This window comes from Eschscholzia californica, unplaced genomic scaffold (genome assembly GCF_041429995.1).
Source record: "Eschscholzia californica isolate CP2 unplaced genomic scaffold, dmEscCali1.0.p SCAF_5, whole genome shotgun sequence".
Classification (NCBI taxonomy): domain Eukaryota; kingdom Viridiplantae; phylum Streptophyta; class Magnoliopsida; order Ranunculales; family Papaveraceae; genus Eschscholzia; species Eschscholzia californica.
Window position 1 is genome coordinate 52052834 of NW_028238472.1, and position 22369 is coordinate 52075202.

A 22369-nucleotide genomic window follows, 5' to 3' on the forward strand; every position below is an offset into this window, starting at 1 on the left:
AAATTTATTACTTTCATACACTAAAATGGTTATATGATTAATTTGCGAAAAATGCGTCAACATTATTAAGTTAATGTGTAGAATATATGATTGATTGTATAATTGTCGGCTATAATCAAATTGTTTTTCCTTATTTTAATGTATAGTTTGAAAAAAAGAATAAGATGCTAATTTGGTAAGGGTTTACAGAGCATGTACAGAAATCATTGACTCCAATTAAGGAGACTCTCTAACAATTCAATCATACAATTCGTATAAAATATTGGATGAATCTTGAGTGATCATATTTTATTTTTATTATTAATTAATATTAATATATAGTTGTATCTCTCTCTGTAAGTGAAAGTGCCCACATAACTTCCCTAATAAGGCCTTAGTTTCTTGGACATAGTTGGGCTTTGTACGCTCTGGCTTCTGGCCCTATTATCAAATCTCTGGACTGGGGCCTGGCTCCTCGGCTACCGCTATAGGTGTCCACCCTATAGCTACATTTAGAGAGAGAGAGGGAAGAAAAATTACTTCCATTTGGATGAAAAAAAACATTTGGATTACTAATTTGAAGAAATTTTGGTTTTTTATCAAATTTTACGGCTTTAGACAACTTTTTAGAGCATCTCCAATCCCAACCTGTCTTAGGCCGAAAAAAACACTTTTTCACCTAAAATTTTTGGCCTCAGCTCAGCCTCTAAAATGCAGCTCCAACGCCAGCCTCTCTTGAGGCTGAAAATTTGTTTATGTGTGAAATGAGTGTGTGGCGTTTTTGTTTATGTGCGAGAAACATGTGTGGTTTTGTGTATATACAAAACACGTGTTTGAACTATTTTTGAAATAATTTTTTTTTCCGAGATTGAAAAATTATTCGGGGACCGACACTTTCATGGGATGTATTTTAATTATTAATGTGTAAGTTTTTATTGTTAATGTTGGTTTTAATTTTTTAGTTATTTTTATTTCTTAAGGCATTTTTAATTTTTTAGTTTTTTTTATTATACAAAAAAAAATTTAAGGAAGATCTGGCCGTTGGATAATCCAACGGCCAAGATCAGCCGCCCCTAATGTTAGGGGCGACTGAAGCACCGACTCCAGCCTCCGCCCCAAGCGACTGGCCCTGGAGTTCCGGGCGGAGGCCATAAATTTGAATTTATGATCTCCGCCGGCTGGGGTTGGAGATGCTCTTATGTCTCCTACTCGCACATCTCGAATCACTACCAATATTTTCTCTCGTCGCACTCTCCTCTCCTCTCTTTCCCTTTCTTTTTATTTCTTTCCCTCACTTTCTCTTTGTCAAATCTTATTTGTCTAAAATTTTGGTTATCTTTATACTTATTGTTTCTGCGAAAAGAAGGGTTCCAGATAAAACGCTCGTAGACAGATAAGAGAACAAATTTTGAGAAAGAAAAAATAAGGATCGTCGACAATGATAATGTACCGAGAATCCTTACTAGCGTAGAAAATAAACAATATTAGAGAGTTTGGAAGAAACAAAATGAAGCTCCACTCGAATTCGAAAATTAGTACCAAAAAGTATATTTATTTATTTTTTTTGGAAAAGGACAAAATTTTATTCGCAAAATGTCTAAATGTTTGTCTAGTTGGACATTATAACCCAATCACGTTAAAGTTTTAGCACACAATCGCTGTTAAGATTCCGAATATATTAGAAAATACCCCCCGTTTCTCTTCATTCATACTTTTGCCCTAATAATTCCCCCAATTTCTACTCCTAATTTCTCACTCTATCTCAACGAAATCGACCAATTTCTTCCCTACCCTCATCCTGTTTCAATCTATAGAATTGGCACTCAAACAGGTAACCCTTAAATTTTCCCTATCGATTAACTTCTCATTTGTTTTTCTTGGAGAAATGATTAAAATCAAGATTAGGTTTTGCTCTATCAATTTGAATTTTTGACTTATTAATTTGAAATAACGTTTCGTATCTAAATTACTGTAGTTCTTGACCTCATCAAGTGAATTTGGTAGTAGTTCATGATTTACTGTTGTTATAATTTAAGAATGGAACTTTTTTCAGCTTGGTTTTTTCAATTTGATCAATTTGTGATCTTGGTCAATTTGAAATGTCTAACACACATTTAGTTCATCTTGAATTCAACAACAAAATGAAGTGGTAGGGCTAGTAGTGATTGTGTAGTTAGAAAGAGAAATATCAGCAGGTATATCATAATGTATTGGACTTGAATACACGGGTTCGTCGAGAGTTCTTCATGCTCTAGCGGATAGGACCAAACTACTTATCAGAGAGGATCTTCTCCTTTGTAGAGGAGATTTTCGTTTATTCAATCTAGGACCCTCTATAGCAATCATATCAATTTTACTAAGTTACGCAGTTTCCTTTTGGAGTTTGCCTTGTCCTAGCCTATCTAAGTACATGTGCTTGTTTTTCTTGCTTATGGATTCAAGTATTCCTTTTTAGGTGGTTTATGATTTGTTGCTCAATCCATTAGTTATGAAATAGCATTAACTGTGTTTGCTATCGATATCTCCACGTGTGATTTGTTGGGATATGCACTTTTACCTTTGTCTTTCTAAGAAAGAAGTTGATTTGTGGAAACTAAAACCTCCAAGAATTTTTGGAAAGAAACTACCCATTCTCGCCTTACTTTCTCGTGGTATTAGTTGGAGTTAATCCCACATTAATTGTGGGAGGGAGTGTTGATCACTTTAGAAGGCCTCACCTCTTGAGCTTGCTTTTGGGGTGAGAGAGGCCCAAGACCTATCAGAGCCCGTATTTGCCAAAATCTTAGGTCCTTTTTGGAGGGATAGAGAGTTTTCCAGGCGTAATGGGTGAAGAGAAAGTTTTATAGAGTTAGTCCCGCACTGGGTTTGGGAGAGAGTGGTGATCACTTTATATGTGTGAAGAAAACCTCACCTCTTGAGATAGCTTTTGGGTGAGAGAGGCCCCACTCCCGCAGTATATGAAAACTATGAGGTTACTCATACATCATTTAGTATCTCCTTGACTGAGTATTTTTAGTTGAACATGCATTGCGTCGAATTTTTTGTGTTATATACTGTTGATTGTCAAACTTGAACTGTTGTAATGAGTTTGTGCCTTCGTTTTGTTGGTGCAGTTTAGATATCAAGAAACTTCTCAAGTACTTGGCTCTTTCGTAATACGCAAGAGCCAAGTATATAATACTTGTATTTTATGCTGAATGGCCAAAAAGCAGCAGATTGCAATATTCACTACAGCAAGTCTTCCATGGATGACTGGAACAGCTGTTAACCCTTTATTTCGTGCTGCATATCTTGCAAAAGACGGCGAGAGGAAGGTCACTTTAGTGATTCCATGGTTATCCTTGAAAGATCAAGAACTAGTTTATCCTAACAAAATCACGTTTCAGTCACCTTTAGAACAAGAAGCTTATGTCCGTAAGTGGCTTGAGTCGAGGACTGGGTTCATATCTGGATTCAACATAAGTTTTTATCCTGGAAAGGTTAGTACTCGTACGATCCTTCCGTGTAGGATTTGAAATTACGGAATGTTTGTTTTAAGTTTAAGAGATCATTCTGTGATTTTCAGTTCTCTAGAGATAAAGGGAGCATTCTGGCTGTTGGTGATATTACAGAATTCATCCCTGACGAAGAAGCAGATATTGCTGTCCTTGAGGAGCCTGAACATCTAACATGGTTTCATCACGGGCGAAGATGGAAAACCAAATTTCGGCTAGTGATAGGGATAGTCCACACCAATTATCTTGAATATGTTAAGAGAGAGAAGAATGGACGGTTCCATGCCTTTCTCTTGAAATACCTCAATAGTTGGGTTATACAAATTTACTGCCACAAGGTAGATATCAACTTGCCTGCTCACCCCTTGTCTTGCCATTACTTATTTTTAGTAACATCGACGAAGGATCGTAAACATAGAAGCAAATAACGTACTTTTATGTTATTAATCTTAGATATCGAACTTCCTGTGATGCCACTTATTTTTTTTGTAATCTTTGACAATCATCCGCTCCAAAAATTGATGATCTCATACATTCACTTCTAACAATATTGCAGGTTATACGATTGTCGGCCGCAACACAAGATCTTCCAAGGTCCATTATTTGTAATGTCCATGGTGTGAATCCCAAATTCCTCGAGATTGGTAAGAAGAAGCAAGATCAACAACTACAAGGAAACCAGGCATTCGCCAAAGGTGCTTACTTTATAGGAAAGATGGTATGGAGCAAAGGATACAAAGAGCTCCTCCAGCTTCTCTCCGTTCACCAGAATGAGCTCATTGAACTTCGGGTTGATTTATTTGGAAATGGAGAAGACTCTGAGAAAGTTCGTGAAGCTGCTGAAAAGTTGGATCTTCCAGTGGAAGTCTTCCCAGGCCGTGACCATGTGGATCCTTTGTTTCACGAGTAAGCTCTCAAACCTGTCCCCACTTCTTTTTCTTGCTGCTTACCTGCTCTTAGTTTTCTGCTGTTAGTCGCCAAATCACTTGTTAAAAATGTGTGGCTCTCGGCTAGAAATCAGCCTGTGAAGTTGGCACCTGGTGATTTAGTCTCTATACATAGCGAGTTTATATCTATTTATACGGGTAACATAATCATATATATGATAAGAAGATGATTTTCACTAAGAAAAGAGTGTTCATTGGCCAGAATGAAGTTTTGAAAGACTTACTATTGGTTCCCTTTTTTCGCCCTTTTTGTCGTGCCAGATACAAGGTGTTCCTGAATCCGAGCACAACAGACGTAGTTTGCACTACGACAGCAGAAGCACTGGCTATGGGAAAAATCGTAATTTGTGCGGATCATCCCTCAAATGACTTCTTTAAGCAATTCCCCAATTGCCGAACTTTTGAGAATGGTGATCAATTTGTGAAAGAAATTCATAGAGCAATGGCAGAACAACCTGAACCATTAACAGATGAACATAGGCATGAACTATCATGGGAATCTGCTACAGAGAGATTTCTAAAGGTATCTGATCTTGATCATGGTTCTGACATAAAACAAGAACCCGTGACGAAAAACTATATGTCAACTTCATTGAAGTTGCCGGATTTGAAAAGGAATATAGAAGATGCATCTGCATATCTGCATTTTGCAGCATCTGGGATAGAAGGAGCTCGAAAAGCATTTGGTGCTATACCGGGAAGCTTAGAACCAGATGAACAACAATGCAAGGAGCTAGGATTGGCTTTTCCGACTGAAAAACGAAGTTCAAGTTCATGGTATTGATGATCCGATTAAGGTACTTCCTGACGTTACCGAAACATGATTTTCCTCGCCGATTAGGTCAAGATGTTAACAATGAACATAAAAAAATTCGAAAATCTTTAGTTGCATGTATAATGTTCATATTCATTTAGGTCATTAGTAGAGACACCAAGTTTCTTTGTTTGTGCTATTATTTTCCATATTCATCCTTTCAATCTTATTAGAATGTTGTTGTTGTTGTACTAGTGGTGAGATGATTCATCTTTTTTTTTTAAGCTCTGACTCCGTTGTTATTCTATTGAATTCAGTGTTAACATAACGTGTATATCTGAATAGACATAGTGATAGGTCAAAATAAAGAGAATATATTGGGCTTGGGCATGTGCCTAGTTAACTTTAGTACCCGAGCCCGTCTTATAGAATTTAGTGGGTTGGGCGGGTTTTACCCATCATCAGATTCAGACGTCCACGGAATTCATCGGACTCAGGTGAATGTGTGAAATAATGGTTGGGTCAAGTCAAGGTGACATGGGAGTGGAATTTTATTTTATTTTATTTTACAGGATTAATTCTGATTTGGCTCCCAATATGTGAATTGATTTTCTTTTGTCTCCTTAAATGTCTGCCCATTTGTTTTGGCTTTAAATGTCCAATTTCATGGTGTATTGTAATTCAAAAAATTTATTCATTCTCCATTTCGGTCCCCTCTCCAGCCTTCCGCTGATGTGACGACATATCACCGGACTATACTTTCTCACCATTCTCTCGCCATTTGCTCCACACTCAAGTGATATGTCGCCACATCAGCGGAGTGCTGGGAGAAAGACCAAAATGGAGGGTTGAATAGAATTTTTCAGTGTAATTTTGATGGCCTAAAATATATTTTCACCTTTTTTTTGTCATTCACAATGTCAAATCTTCCTTCTCACCTCTTCTTGTTTATGATAGCATGCAGAAGGTCAACAATCCGCAATTTTCTCCGACGACTTAAAAGAATAAAATGTTTCTTCACAGGTACCACCACCATCTTTTAATATAACCAAAGCATATCTTTTTTATGAGAGTTGAATCAATCAGAAAAAAGAATTAGGCCCTTCCTGGTTTCTCTTTCGCTCTCGATTTCACTTTGGCGACTTGAACTTTTGTAGAGAGGAATCTTTGCCTTTACGTAGGGCTTTAAAATCTACTCACATATAAAATCTAGTCAGTTCTGTGGGCACCCTTATTATTAAAATTACGCGTTCCGTCTATCATTTATCGTTGTAGTGATTGGACACCCACTTAACAACACCTCGGATTGAACGATGTCACCGTTCCGTGTAGATCTTTTTTCCTTTTTCTTTTGTTGTTTCAGTGGGATTATTGGTTGGGCATAGGATGACAGGGAAATAGAATTTTATTGTATTTTATTAGTGTTGTGTGGTAGAACAAATAAAATGAGGTAAGAAGGGGGTGAGGTGGTTTCAGATCTGACAAAGAAAGATATTCAGTTTTCAAGATTAATGTCTGTGGTGGTGGAGTGGGACCTACTGATTCAGATTCTGTCGGGCTTCCCTTTTTTGTCATTCATTTTATTAGGTTCGGCTTTTTCTTAAAGACCGGCGCCGCCTGAACCAAAATCACCACGCAACCCATTTATTGCACATCTTATTATGTGACGCAACTACCATCATCATTCCCATTCCTTGCCCTTAAAATATCTAGGTCTTCATCCGCCACTAACACCATTCTCCGCCACCATCCAGTGTCGCCCGACCACCACCACCTCCACAACTTTCCACCACTACTCACTACGATTTAAGAATGTGATCCACACCCATTTCACAAGATGACAACAAAAAATTGTAGGAGTATATCATAATTCTCTATATTTTTCGTACCCCTATTGTAAGGTTTGACACATGAAAATTGTGTTCATAAATGTGAAGTTTGAATCGAGCTATTTGATTGAGATAGAGTCTTGTCAGTCTTTATTTAAACTTCCGATTAAATGGTTTAGCGAGTTCGAAACTCGGCGAGTCAGTAGCTTGTTCAATTTCCTTCTCTCTTTTTTAACCGCAAAAAACAGATACTAGGAATGATTCTTCCAAATAAATATTTTCAGTCTTTTTTGTGGTCGTGGGATAATGTTAGTTGTGGTTTGATGGTGGTTGTAGTGGTGGAGGTTTAGTATGGAGGTGGTTAAGATTTATTGATGGTAGACTGGTGATGGTCGTGATGGAGATTTAGTAATCGTTGGGGTGGTAAGAGATTGATCTTGGGTTGTTTGGGTGTCTAACATGCTTTCTACCAATTGAGCTGAGGAAGAATACTTGTTACCTTTGATAATTTATATCGGACCCCCGTAATTCTTTCTTTGTAGACCTCCCATGAGGCCCTTTAGATCTGAGGTTGGAAACGAGACTTTGTCGGCTTGTCCCAGGACCGACCCTATATTTGACTACCACCACAACTTTCCACCACTACTCGCCACCACCAGCAACCACCTTTACGGTTGTGATAACATGGACTATTCTACAAAATAAAATTAAAAATATTAAAATTATCATCATTTCTATATACTACGTCATATTTAGAGCGTCTAGTTTATGTCTCTGTAATCAAGTAATAGCTTAGGATGATTGTATTTTCTTGAATCTAAGTTTACACAATTCTATTATGATTCTGAACAGCGAATGAAGATAGTTACTTTCATTTTATTTTTTTTATAATGGTAAACGGGAGAGGCCCAAATCGAATACAAAGAATTGAAACTTGTGCAAGAAATTATTTTCCAATTTACAAGTGGATGTCTCCTCTAAATAGTTCTTCGACGAAACATGAATAATACTACAATTGAAGCACAAGCTATGTTTGAAGGATTTTGGACGACAATGGACACGAAGCACACACCTGAGAGTAAATGAGGGACTTCCAAACGGTGGTCAATGTTTCAAACAAGAAGATTAATCAGTGTTAATGGAGAACTCATTCAATAGCGCAACTTTGTTATTTATGTTAAACTTCAAGACATTAAACGAGTAAATATATTAGCAAAAATCTTGTCGGAATCTAAAGAATTGCTAGAATGATATTACAAATTCTCTGTCTCGTTTGTACAATAACTCAATCTCTCATGTGTTTTAGTAATATATTAAACTCTTAAACAAAAAGAAATTGGTGTTATGGGAAATTAGAAAATAACAAAAATTGACAAGAAAACACAAAAACATTCGAGATTCTCGAATTATTAGGGATTAAAGACAAGCCTTAATTTCATTATTTTATTCTGTCACGCGTGTCTTCTCTAGTCTCGTGTCCACTCCATCACGTGTAATCATTTTTCTATCTTAACGAAGTAACTTAAATTAACTCTAAAGTTGATTGATTTAGTACAACTAATCTCACTTTAATTCAGATAAAGCGAGCTTAACCGACATTGATTAAAAATCAGTGATTCTAGTTAGGATTCGAAGTTGGGTTGAAAATTCGACAAATTTATTATTTTGGGGAATACTAAGGGCACAAAGAATTTTTGACAAAATCTTTGACTCGATGAGTCACACGGTTAAAAGAACAGTTCAGATCAAAGTCAAACTTTGAAAATCTTTTATTTTTTAGTGAAAATGAGTCATTAAAACGAAAAATTCAAATTAAAAAACTATTGGTTCCACTTCATTCTGGGTTCGAATCTGAGACCTCTACGAGTTATAGAGTTTATTTCGACAGTGTCAACTACTTGGACAACCAAGTGTCGACAAAGCCAAATGTAATTGACATCGCTCAAAAAAATACTATGTATTAAGGCTAAAAACCAACATACATGAAAAGGAGGGAGTGAGAATAGGCCTACGTGAGACAAGAAAAATATATAACAAAAAATATCATGCCTAAGTCCGTTTCACTAATTAACAATTAATTAGTTTCCATGATAAAAAAGCAGTAGCGAGATTTAACAAAGTAATTGTTATAGGGTTGATACCTTCAGTAAAGAAAATAGATGAAGTCACACTCTTATTACAGATGGTAATTGTTTTCATTTTAATGTTGTTTTTGTTGAAATGTGTAGTACTATAATAATCTTTCACACTACTCCGTGGTAGTGAATAATAAAAGAAAATTAATGGATATACAATTTTTACGAGTATATAAAATTGACCTAAAGAAGTAATCAAATATTAGTTGATTTGTGTAATATTTCAACCTAATAGAGTCATAATGGATGACAAAAATCTCCCCCACTAACTACCTAACCTAAGTGCTTTCTCACACTACCACTACATCCAGGATTTAAGGCTTATGACATAAAAAAAAGGTTGCTCTTCCTTGGCCCATTGCAAGTGACTAATGGACAGTTTTGGTTTTCCATTTATGCTTGGTAGTTTAATTTAGTTTTTGAAATTCGCAAAATTTTTATTTGTGCACGTTTAAGAGTCAAAATAAAATTAATTAGACAAATGTTACATGTCACATTATTCTCTTATATTCATTTTTTCACTTCATTTCATCTCTCCTCCGCTTCATTTCTCTCTTGCTCCACCTCACTCTTCTTCTTTTGACCGAATGCTACCGACAGGGTCGTCGAGCTGCAACTTCCAACCTACGACCTTTAACCCCTCGAAAAAAAATGCCTTCTTCTTGTCTTTTCTCTCTAACGAAACACTTGTGAGAACTAAAATGACCAGTCAGTCACAAACGGAGGGCTAAAACAGAATTAAGCCTACAAAAAGCCCAAGAATGGGAACACAGAGGCCCACCAAGATAAGCATGATCTAACGGTTCAAAACAACATATAAGTTTTTTTTTTTTTTTTTCGATGAAGAAAACAACACATAAGTTTTTTTTGGATGAAAAAACAACATATAAGTTGGTACTTTGATATTGAATTCTTTTGAAGAATCTTTCATATAACCTTGTCTAGTTGTCTTTCAATTTCCACATTTTTTCAGAACTTTTATGATACTGTTGGTGTTTGGGGTTTCGATTCCTTTATTCATTGGTTCAAGTGTTGATTTCTCTCTCTCTCTATACTTCTTACTTCTTTCTCTCTCTAAAACTCAACTCTTTAAAGTGAGGGATCTTTACTTCTTTTCTTTCTCCTCCTCCTCCTCTCAAAGCTTTTTCAAGAAACCTCAGCGGCTCTGCCTTTATTTCTTGTCTGCCATTAAAATTCCCATAAATATATTAACTTCCCACTCTCCCCACCCATTTCTTTCTCTCTCTAAAAACTGAAACCTTTAGCTGTAAAATGGATTGAAATCACTCACTATTCCTCTGTTTTATTCTTCCATTGGGTTTTGGGTTTGGATTTGGGCTTGTGTTTTTACTCTTAAAGCTAAATCTAGTTCGGGTAAAACAGAATCAGGGTTCTTTCATTCCTGACTTGGGAAATCCTTACTTTTCAGTAATAACCAGTGATTCTCTGTTTCCCTTTTCTTCTTTTACAAGTTTCATCTTCTTCATAAACCAGAACCAGAGACCAAAGTAATAAGAAGAACAGAGTATAGTAGCTATCAAGAGTAAATCTCTTATTCTGTTTTCTCTATTTAAATCCAAATCCCTTTCTGGGTTTTCATTATAATCTGATTTTAAAACTTGGGTATCCTTCAAAATCCATTAAAAATGATCACAGGAACTGATTTATATCATGTTCTTACTGCTGTTGTTCCTCTTTATGTAGCTATGGTTCTAGCTTATGGTTCAGTAAAATGGTGGAAAATCTTTAGTCCTGATCAATGTTCTGGTATTAACAGATTTGTTGCTCTATTTGCTGTTCCTTTACTATCTTTTCATTTCATTTCATCTAACAATCCTTACACCATGAACTTAAAGTTCATAGCTGCTGATACACTTCAAAAACTAATAGTTTTAGCTGTTCTTGCTGTTTGGTCTAGGGTTAGTGCTAGAGGTTGTCTTGAATGGAGTATAACTTTATTTTCTCTCTCTACACTTCCTAATACTCTTGTTATGGGTATCCCTCTTTTGAAAGGAATGTATGGAGATTTCTCAGGAAGTTTAATGGTTCAGATTGTTGTTCTTCAATGTATTATTTGGTATACTTTGATGTTGTTCTTGTTTGAATACAGAGGAGCTAAACTTCTTATAGTAGAACAATTTCCTGATACTGCTGGTTCTATTATCTCATTTAGGGTTGACTCTGATATTCTCTCCCTAGATGGTAAAGAACCACTTCAGACTGAAGCTGAAGTTGGTGAAGATGGTAAACTTCATGTTACTGTTAGAAAATCAACTAGTTCTAGATCTGAAGTATTTTCAAGAAGATCAAATGGTCCTCATTCAGGTCTTTCATTAACTCCTAGAGCTTCTAATCTAACTAATGCTGAGATTTACTCTTTACAATCTTCAAGAAATCCAACTCCAAGAGGTTCTAGTTTTAATCATACTGATTTTTACTCGATGGTTAATGGAAGAAATGTTAATGGTACTAGTCCCAGACAATCAAATTTTGGGAACTTAGGTTTTGATGAGGAGGCTGGAAATACTGGTGGGGTTGTGAGAAATGGAGTTCAAGGTGGTGGTGGTGGATATCCTGCACCAAATTCAGGAATGTTTTCACCAGTGGGGAAGAAGAAAAATGATGGAGGAAAAGATCTTCATATGTTTGTTTGGAGTTCTAGTGCTTCCCCTGTTTCTGAAGGTGGGATTCATGTCTTTAAAGGTGGTGATTATGGTCATGAAAATGGTGGAATAGGAACTCATCCCACTGATTCAACCACTAAAGGTATAAATCAACTTCTTAATCTCATTAAGTTTTCCTTTTTTATGTTTTGAAGTTCCCCCTGTATAGTAAGCATAGTTTGATCATTTATAAATGCTTGAATTCTTTTGATGTTGATGTTACTATAGTTCCTATTTTAGGGGTTTCATTCTTGATTCATCACATAAAGTTCTTGTCTGATTATATTGATTGTTTGTATTTATCTTGTTTCTGTTTTGGGAGTTTGTTTTTTTCCTATTTTTCTTTCCTATTTTTCTTGTTTAACCTATAGCTTGGTTCTTAGATCATATATGATGTTTCCTGTTTTGACTCATTTTGTTTTGTCATGGTTTTAGGGTTTGACGATTATCACCGAGACCAGTTTAGTTTTGGAAACAAGGCGGTCGGAAATGGGGGCGAGCAACCGAACTTGACTAAGCTTGGGTCCAGCTCCACTACTGAACTACAACCTAAAAGTGGTGCACCCACTTCAATGCCACCAGCCAGTGTTATGACACGGCTTATCTTGATCATGGTTTGGCGAAAACTAATCAGGAACCCAAACACTTACTCGAGTTTGATTGGTCTTACTTGGTCCTTGGTTTCTTTCAGGTAACCCTAGATCAATCGTCCCTCGTCAAGGGCACTCTCACTCTCTATCTTCTATGTTTGAAGAATCTAATACTTGGCTATGTCAACAGGTGGAATATCCAAATGCCGGTGATTATAGCACGTTCAATATCGATTTTATCTGATGCTGGTCTTGGAATGGCTATGTTTAGTCTTGGTATATAACTATCTCTAATTCCTCTTAACTTCTCATACTTTACGAAGATCTTGGGCTATTTCTTAGTTTAATTCAATGCCACCTAGTTTGTCTCGGCCAATTTTATCACCCAAGGGCCTAGAATGTCTTTGTTGCTTCATTTTTCATGAATAACAATCATATCATCTTTTATAGGTTTGTTTATGGCATTGCAACCACGTATGATCGCTTGTGGGAAGAGAGTTGCTGCATTTTCTATGGCTATTCGGTTCCTTGCTGGACCTGGGGTCATGGCCGCTGCTTCATTCATCGTTGGATTACGTGGTGTTCTCTTACATGTCGCCATTGTGCAGGTATAAAGCTAGATTCCGATTAGCTCAATCAACTTTAACTTTCTTTTTCTTGTTAATCGAAAAAGCCTTGACATGTCATTCTTTTTTCAGCTTTATCTCATCTTTTTCAGATGTTTTATGTATCTTTGCCTTTAACTTTGTTTTTCGTCTCCAAAATCACAGGCAGCTCTGCCTCAAGGAATTGTTCCGTTCGTCTTTGCTAAGGAATACAATGTTCATCCCGATATCCTCAGTACCGGGTTTGAATTCTTCTTCATCTCTTAACTTCTTCACTTTACATTATTCATTTCTATTATCTTGTTTTCTCTTGTCTAGTCGTTTGTTATATAAGAGTTTGATTTTGGTAACCCAAGTTTAACCATGAAATTTGACATCAAGTCCCACCCCGATAGACGAAAAATGTCTATGTGCTAGTTTTTGATGTAGGTCTAGTTTAGACGAAAAATGTCTATTTACTTGTTCTTGATGTGGGTCTAGTTCATCCGCGCCTATTTCACCAAGGTCCTAAACTGACCTGAAGTTGTAGTTGTTGTCCTCCTTGAATTGCAATTCTTGATTATGACATTGATTTTGGTTATGTTTTTATTTTTGTAGGGTTATATTTGGAATGCTTATAGCTCTTCCCATCACACTAGTTTACTATATCTTGCTTGGTCTTTGGAGCTAAAGAGATGTTTGGGAGATGAGAGATAAGGGGAGAAAGAATCAATGAAGCATGTTTTGGAAAACAAAGGATCTACCTAACTGTAAATTTTTGGGCTCCCTTTGGGAATTTTTGCCTTCTCCTAAGAAGAAAAAGTAGTCGCATGGTAGAAAAGAAGCTTGAATCAAGAGAGAGAGAGAACAAAAGAGTTTAGCTTTAGAAACAGAGGAGAGATGGAGAGAGAAAAAATTTGACCGTTGGGTTTTCTTTGTTCTCTCCTTTTTTTGAATCTTGTTCTTGTTTTTTCAACTTTCTTGATTCCCTTTTTTTGGAAAAGTGAAGCTTTTGTAAGCTTGTTTCTAATGAGAATCAAAAGATGGGGGACTACTTTTGTTGTTTCTTTGAAGCTTATGAAAAGGAAAAGTTACTTTTGAGTAGTAAATTTTGGGTTTGGGTTCATCTTTGTTTTTAGACTCTTTTCATCTTTTGGAAGTGTTAGGATACAAAAAATGGGTGAGATATATTATATTATCCATTTTTCTAGGAAAACGTCGAGGCGATTAACAACCGGTGCGATTAACAACCGGTGCGATTAACAACCGGTGCATAGTCGATAAAACTTCGCACTTCTTCGAGGTGTTGTGCCCATAGGTTAAAGATGGGAGATGGATTTACGGAATATTTAATTTTTAGAATGTAAAAGAAGAATCTCTTTGAACCCTAATTTGAATAAATATTTCAAATTTGAACTTGGTTGGGCTGGGGAAACTACAATCTCTTTCTAGAGTGGAGTGTGGGATTTTGGGATGCCAAACACACTCTCCTCATTTGGTTTATAATAAGTCTTTATCTTGTAAACCCAAAATCTCTCGATGATGTCTCATAACAGTATTCAATGCGATTTGGTCGGATAGCCCATAATGCAACCTATCTTCCCTCTCTCGTGTTTGTTTAAACAAAATTTGATAAGTTTTGTTTGACTCGTGGCATCTAACTCATCCTAAAATAATCAGAATTAAGAGTTTATTATCTGAAATGACCGTAATAGTTATACTATCCCAGAGTGAAAAAATACAAATTTAGATGAATTCGGTAGGGAAGAAACGAAATCAGAGAAAAAAAAAGAGAGAAAAGACTTCGTAAAGCTTGGGATTGGAGTTCAAAAACTCAAAAAGTGACTTAGGGGCGACGTCGTATCGGGTCATATTTAAAATAAAACATACTCACTCTAGGATGGGTGTATTTGTGGAAGCCCAATTATTTGAAGCACCAAGCCCAATTAATATTTGAGTTTAAGAGCATCTTTCTCTTTTATACATTTAACCTCATCTCATTCTATCATTTTATTTTGATCATCTTCTGCCCTATCACTAGAGTTTTGTAAAAGAGGATTACAAAATTTATTCAAGAGGCTTCCAATTTCACTCGCCTTAAGCAGAATGCGAACATAGAGATGCAAATACGGAGAGACATCAATAACTTAGGGTTGAAGAAGCATTTACCAAATTGGTTCCATCCTCGAGGTCTTTGATTTAAAACAAATTCATACTCTTTGAAATATGCCGACTTTTCAAATAAGATTACGAATCCCCTATAGGCATGGCCTGCCTCGTGTTCCAGACGCAAATTTATACCCCATAAAATATCCAAACAAATATCGATTATATAACTCAATTATTTGTAATGAAAAAATACTCATGCATGTCATTAGATACATATGTCCCTCATATTTCAGGTTTATCATTCATTTCCTCAACAAGAAAAGCTACCACTGCGAATTGAGAAACTATATGGTTAGGAATATTTCTAACAATTATGATTCCGTGTGAATAAATATTTTGGTCGAAGCATGTGTCTGAGCGGGATTTAAAAAGAAAAATCTTTAAATCTTTAACTTTCCATATGTGAATCTAATTTTTTTCTTCTAAATTCCAAATTTATTTTTCTTTTCTATCGTGATGTGATGGTCTTATACATACACCCGTTTTTTTTTTTTTCACAATCAAAAGCTTATTCCAGTGGGGACGTTTCGGCCTGTAGTCTGCCTCTATTTTCGGACTAAACAGTATTTATGATCGGAAAACATACTCTACCTGAAAATATATGTTTTTTCTTAGTTGTATTCGAATAGTACATATTAGTGAAACCATCAAAAAATCATTACCATTTGAATAGTGGGTAAATAAGGGTGTGATGGTTTGAGTTCTAGTAACTTTAACTTTATGCCCTAAAAAGAAGTGAGAGAAAGATAAGGGGGAAGCAATGATTGCAGTTTAGAGAGAGAATGTTGAGATTGCATGAGAACAAATGAGCATGCTTGACTGATGACTAGCTAGAGAACTCTCTCTTTCTCTCTCTTGTGTTTCAGTCGGACAAAAAGAAAAAAAAGATAATGTCCCTGCACGCCAAACTTTGGCATGTCTAGGGAGCACGCCTTGACATTATCTGACTCATTTCATCTTTCATGTCCCACTCTCTCTCTCTCTCTCTTTTCACCTATATTTAGGGTTTTTCTTTGGACCATCATTTTAACAATAAAATCTAGTACTAAATATGATTCTACAACTTCATAAAAAAATAAATATGATTCTAGATATTCTTTGGCTATTGTTATGGACAATTAATTTCTTGAGATTTTGTGATTTATGTAGTAATGAGTTTGTGATTCTAGATAAGAATTTAGTGGTTCACAACTTATGGTATTAATCTGTAAAGTCAATAATTCTTCCTGTCTAGATAAATCATATCAAAAATTTTGGACAATTATTTTTAGGGTTAGTATATGTCATAATCTTACTACATTTATAAGAAAAACAAGGCATATTGTGATAACGACGTGTTTTTATAATTATAACGGTGTGGTGTATGTCATTAGAATCACATTGTATATCGTAAAGATGTACAAATACATAGTTTGCAACAGAAAAAATTACGGTTAAAATTTGGTCGTCCAAGTGGTCGATAATGTTGATATAAACTCTAAAACTCTGCAGTTTCGAGATTCGATTTCAAAAGGCCTGAATTCGTGTATCTACCGATGTATATAGTTTAAATAGTTTAAAAGAAAATAAATCTAGAAAGACGTACTCCAAAAGAATTTCTCTTACCGTTATTTGTTTGTAGAATCTGTATTTATTCTCTGATTTTCGTTCTCCCAGACTTTAGTGAGACTATTTAAGACGCCATTTTGTACGATCCTTACTATGTCTTATTACAAATGTAACGAGTCATAGTCATTTGTAAAAAAGTGCTATTTTATATAAGTTGCCATTCGTTTTTTTGTACATTTAAGTAGTAAATTCGAAATAATTGTACATGTAATTTTAGTTGTTTTGCATCATACTAGCTTTTATATCTAATTTATATGTTTTTTAATTTCTTTTTTAAAAGTTTGAATTCAAGTCTTCAAAAACGGATTAGAATGCAAACACATGCCAACAACCCTTGGTTAGAGTGGTAAGAGGTATAATCTTCCACTTTAGAAGTTAAGGATTCGAGGCACACGCTGAACAATTAAAATTTATTAATTGCGATGGTATTTAGGCGCTCTGAAAAGTTACCATGCCCGCCTCACTCTTAGTGCTACGAGAGAGTAGGCAATCCTCGCACATCCAAAATGGGTCTAATCCGTATTTGGTCTGGATAACACCAATTCAGACCCATCAAAGTGTCCTTAAACTAAAGTCACCCTTTGAGTCTCGGACTACTTAGTCTGAAAGCGGGATAATTTAATTAGAGATGACAAATTTTGAGAGCATATGTAAACTCGTCCTTATTAATTTCATCTTTCACATTTAATTAAAAAACACACAACCAAGGTAACAATATTTTCATCAAAAAAAAAAAAAACCAAGAAACAATATTGTGATGTGAAATGACCAAAACACCTAGGTAGATTACCAACATACTGACATTGGTTGAGAATTTTTGGAGGAAGGAGAAGGGGGTTTAGGGTTTTAGGTCGGCAGAGTGAACTTTTACTTTTCTCCATACATCTGTTTGGTGTCTGGTTATATGTCTCCCCTCCATGCCCTAAGTCATCATTGTCTTGGGGTATATTTGTCACTGTCTAGGTCGGTCACGCCTCTCCCGGGGGAGGGAGCTTTTTCCCCTCCTACAACCATTTTTCTTTACCCATTTTTTCCAATAATTTTGTATCGAGTAGAATCTATAATAACAATATAATAAGTCCGGTAGTCTATTTCATGGGTAAGTTTAATCTTCTAATTCTGTTGAGAATTTGATAGTTCGAACCATTGATATAAACTTCTTTTCATGAATCCACACAAAACAAAATGATATGATGTTTAGAATCTATAATAGTAAGAGTCAAGCAGGTTGAAAGCAAGTCATTTGACTGTTGTTTGCTGTCCAATGTAATTGTTGTAAAAAATATCATATTGTTGTAAAGCACACATTGGTGGTGCGATGGAGTGTCGTGCTCCTGTTAAGAGGTTAAACACCCTCCTCTAGTGAGACTTTTTAAAGTCGTGAGGTCCAGGTGTTTCAAAGGGAACAATATAACCCAAAAGGCTGGTCCGCACCATTCTATAACACGTTATTAACATCATTCACTCTACTATGATGTGATCTTGGGAGGGTGTTCTGTAAAGCAATCCCTCATTGGTGGTGAGATGGAGTGTGGTGCTCCTCTTTAGAGGTTAAACATCCTTCCATAGTGAGGCCTTTTAAAACCGTGAGGCCCTGGTGTGCTAAAGCGAACAGTATCACTAGCAGCCCAGAAGGCTGGTCCGCACCATCCTATAACATAGCTTAGTTTTTATTTTGTAAAATTGTTAGTGTAAACAATTTTTTTCCTTCTTCGACTTGTTAACGAAGGTTGAGAAACAACAAGACTAGAAAAACGTTCATTTAGGACCCGTATGTCACTCTATGAAAACACCTTATATTTTTGATGGAATCTCACAAAAAGATACGTGGAAAACGTGACAGATCAAAAAGACTAAAAAACACTCATCCAGGACACGTAAATCACTGTATAAAAATCCATCTTATTTTTTTTTATCGAATCTTACAACAAAATACGTGGAAAACGTGACGAATCAAGAAGACGAAGATCAACAATAATGGCACCATAATAAGATACGTGAATAACATGACAGATTGAGAAGGCGGAAATCCGGCGATGAACAAGAATTTAAGATATTTGGATATCTATGAAACTGAGCTTCAATTATCTTGTAATATGTTGAATTCTTTATGATCGTCGGATCTTCTTCTCAATTCATCACGTTAATCACGAAAATTATTAAACCCCCTCCCCAGCAAGTCGAAGCACAAAATTTTTGAAGTATCCGACTTGGAGATACATGACGAAAATACAGTAAAACTTATTCAACTTTACTCTTGATTTGAATTAAATCAGTTTGAAGTCTCTGGAAAAGCCGCTCCATTTGAAACGAGCGTCTGACTGCCGTGTTCTTTTTCTTGCAACTCTTTAATCTTGGATGCTTGATAAAGATAATTTAACATGCTATCAAAGCATGTTTCAATTTTAACATGGTATCAAACTTCAACACAATTTTCTAACCAAAAACATAAACGGACTAAACTATGATGTCCAAGACAACAGTATCCAACACTTCAAAGACATAGTCATAAGAAACCAATATTATTGATGAGGGGAGAACAAGAAGAATCTCACTCAATACAACTAGTTGAAGAAAACCATGAGGATAAGAAGGTGCCCTACTAGTAAGGAAGAAACTATCATCATTTTTTTTTTGAATTGGTAAGCGTGTGCCTCGAACCCTTGACCGCTAAGTTGGAAGACTTACCTCTTACTACTTGAACCAAGAGTTGTTGGTAACTATCATCATTTTGCAACACAAGAAAAGAAGAAATTTCAGCAAGAAAAAGAAAGAGAGAAGAAAATATCATCATCATCACCACATGAATGCCCAATATGTGGCCAAGACTTTCCAATAGGTCAAGCATCAGGTCATATGAGACCGTCAAAGAAACCTCCAAGGTCTCTTTACTAGTTTTATTGTCAAGAAGAACAAAGAACTAATTTAAATGTATGAAATTTAATTATATCAATCTTCAACTATCTTTTTTCTTCTCATTCCATCACGTTATTCGCATATCTTGTGATCTCGTCTCAAATCGATAAATAAGAATTTAAGTGAACACACATAATATATAGAGAAAACTCTTTTACATGTTTTCAAATTCAATTACATGTCTTTTCTAATTTAATTGATCAATTCATTCTAAAAACACACTTTAACAAAAAAAAGTTCATTCTAAATACTTACAACATTTTTCATTTTGATTTTCATCAACTCCCTTCTTATCACTACATGCATCAAAACCCTAACCCTAAAATCTAATAACACCCACACCATGCATTTTTACTACTAGTAATAATACTATTACACACACCATGACCAATTATCAACTTGCAACATTCCCCATCTCTTTTTCACTCTACCTATCATGTTGAGAGATCTCTCAATCACCCTGAGTGTCTCGAACTCTTGACCTTTGAGACCAGAAACAAAGTTCTCGAGAATACTCGAGACCAGGGTCTTCCGCAATTTCTAAGTTGTTGTTGATGTAGTAGTAGTTGGAATTCTTCGATCCAAAACTCTTCGTCTTTTGGATCGTTCGCCATTACTATTTGATCGATCAATTAGGGTTTTCAAAGCGTCGCGTAAAAACCCAATTGACGATTCATCACAAACTTTTTTATTATCTTCATTATCTTCATCATCATCTTCACTAGTAACAAGAAGAACATTTCTAACTCTTCCACCTAATGTTGCCATTTCAGCTCTTAGTGTCTTTAATCTTAATGATTTTAATGTTTCAATTAAATCAGGTAATAAATCTGATCTATCTTCACAACATAAACTTGCTTTCATTATTGATCTTCCATTACCAGAAAAATCAACACTAATTTCATCAATTTCTGATGGAAAAAGTTCAATGTCTGAAATTTCTAGGGCTTTTTCTTTTAAGTCTTTAACATGTTGAATCACTTTTGCTAATAATGAAGCTTTATCAATCTGCAAATTCAAAAAAGAAACAAAAGATTAGATCAAAACCCTAATTTATTACTACTTTGAATCTGAAAAGCTTTAAAACTTTCCCAATTCAGAATCCTGTAAAAGGGGTTTATCCTTTTTGTTTGTCGTTTCATCATTCAAGAAAAACAAAAGGTATCCGTCAAAAATCAGATTTTTACTGAAAATCAGATCGAATCTCCCGAATTCTTGATAAAAATTGTTTTTTGATCAGAACCCAGAACTCAGAATTCAGATCTATTACTACTATAAGCTTTTGATCTTCAAAACAAAAAAACTTCATGAAACTTGAATTTCATCCCTTGAGCAAAAAGTTCATCATGAAAAAGTAAATATGGAACTCTGAAAATCAAAACCCAGAATAAAAAAACATACAGAATCAAAAACCCAGAATCAGAAATCTTGTTTATCATGAAATAATCAACAAACCCACGAAAAAGATTTCATTTTGGTTCCATAGAACTACTGTAATTTCTAGAGAGAGAAAGTAGAGAGAGAGAGAGAGATTACTTTTGAATTGCAAGGAAGAAGACTACGAAGTCTATTAAGATGAGAATTAATTCTTTCTCTTCTTCGTTTTTCAGCTTCTCTATGATTCTTTGAAGCAACTAAAGCTCTAGCTTGAGGTATCTCTGTTAAATCAGATACTTCAAAAGGATGATGATAATAAGAAGAACTACTACTTCCATTAAAGCTCCCCCCACCTTGATGATGAAGATGTTGATGAACTAAATCATAATTTGAAGAAGGAAAAGATCCAAAATCATCATCCACCATTAACCCATTACTACTATTCCCAATTAAAAGTCGGTAAAGTTCGGATGAATTTGATCCATTGGGTAGATTTTCAGGAATCATTTTTGGTTATATAGGATTAGGGTTTGCTTTTGTTTTGTTTTTTTGAGTTCTTCTTCTTCTTCTGCTAATTGAAAAAGAAGAAGTGGGTTTGTCTTTCAGTTGTCGTTGTTGGGGATTATAATATAAGGACCCAGAAAGGTATAAAGTGTTTTGAAGAATTTTCTCTCTCTAGAAAGTAGAAAAAGGAGAAGAAAGAATGACAATAGTTAAGTTTCTCTCTCTCTCTCTAAAAATAATCTATACTACAGGAAGGGAGTGGCTTGTATGGGGACCTCTACTTGGTGTATAAAGACACTAACTCTATTGGGACATAAGCTCTTCTTGTATGTGAGTCCATTTCAGATTATATATTACTCTTTTGGGTACACTTTCAAATTATATATATGACTCCGACTCGCCCTCTCTTCTACATAGGTCATAGGGCAGGTAGCGTTATCGTATGTTGCCATTGACAGAGATAAGGGGCAAAGAAGATCGTGAAAGAGCTAAAGACGAAAGGAGGAAGAAAAGAGAGAGGAGATGCACGTGGCGGTAACGACGATGATGGATAAGATGAACTTGAAGGGAGTTTTTGAAAAAAAACAAAAATGAGGGGTTATCCTGGAGTCTCCCCTTCTCCTACGAATTTTAGATTTTCACAGTGTAGACCGAAAATTTTAGTTGTTTGTTCTTTTACATAATAAGTGAAAATCACTTCCAAATGGTGGTAAAATAAGTGAAAAAGAATAGCTCCAATCTGAAGCTTATTTTGTTCGCATTTTAATGTTAGTATATTTTTTTTTTTACATTTAGAATCAGTATAAAAACAAACGATATA

The 22369-nt window shown here is 35.4% G+C and overlaps 3 protein-coding genes across 4 annotated transcripts; 2 read left to right on the forward strand and 1 right to left on the reverse strand.

Moving 5' to 3' along the window:
- The first annotated feature begins 1608 nt into the window (after nucleotides 1–1608).
- LOC147540433 (digalactosyldiacylglycerol synthase 2, chloroplastic-like) lies at nucleotides 1609–5502 on the forward strand. 2 transcript variants are annotated; one of them, XM_086643372.1, is made up of 5 exons: nucleotides 1609–1810; nucleotides 3093–3458; nucleotides 3545–3811; nucleotides 4030–4379; nucleotides 4682–5502. In XM_086643372.1, exons 2-5 carry the CDS (start codon nucleotides 3177–3179, stop codon nucleotides 5202–5204), a joined length of 1422 nt encoding a protein of 473 aa, XP_086499498.1. In that variant the 5' UTR covers nucleotides 1609–1810; nucleotides 3093–3176; the 3' UTR covers nucleotides 5205–5502. The 2 variants fall into 2 exon arrangements, with proteins under 2 accessions (XP_086499498.1, XP_086499499.1); XM_086643373.1 differs by having other exon boundaries at nucleotides 1688–1810; nucleotides 3098–3458.
- Nucleotides 5503–9673: 4171 nt separating this feature from the next.
- LOC147540434 (putative auxin efflux carrier component 1b) lies at nucleotides 9674–14084 on the forward strand. The gene is made up of 6 exons (XM_086640446.1): nucleotides 9674–11904; nucleotides 12237–12492; nucleotides 12582–12667; nucleotides 12842–12999; nucleotides 13162–13238; nucleotides 13594–14084. Exons 1-6 carry the CDS (start codon nucleotides 10785–10787, stop codon nucleotides 13664–13666), a joined length of 1770 nt encoding a protein of 589 aa, XP_086496572.1. The 5' UTR covers nucleotides 9674–10784; the 3' UTR covers nucleotides 13667–14084.
- Nucleotides 14085–19785: 5701 nt separating this feature from the next.
- Nucleotides 19786–21870, reverse strand: LOC147540435 (transcription factor bHLH106-like). The gene is made up of 2 exons (XM_086644269.1): nucleotides 21205–21870; nucleotides 19786–20676 (listed from the first exon to the last, which is right to left on the reverse strand). Exons 1-2 carry the CDS (start codon nucleotides 21550–21552, stop codon nucleotides 20209–20211), a joined length of 816 nt encoding a protein of 271 aa, XP_086500395.1. The 5' UTR covers nucleotides 21553–21870; the 3' UTR covers nucleotides 19786–20208.
- Between the last annotated feature and the right edge of the window lie 499 nt (nucleotides 21871–22369).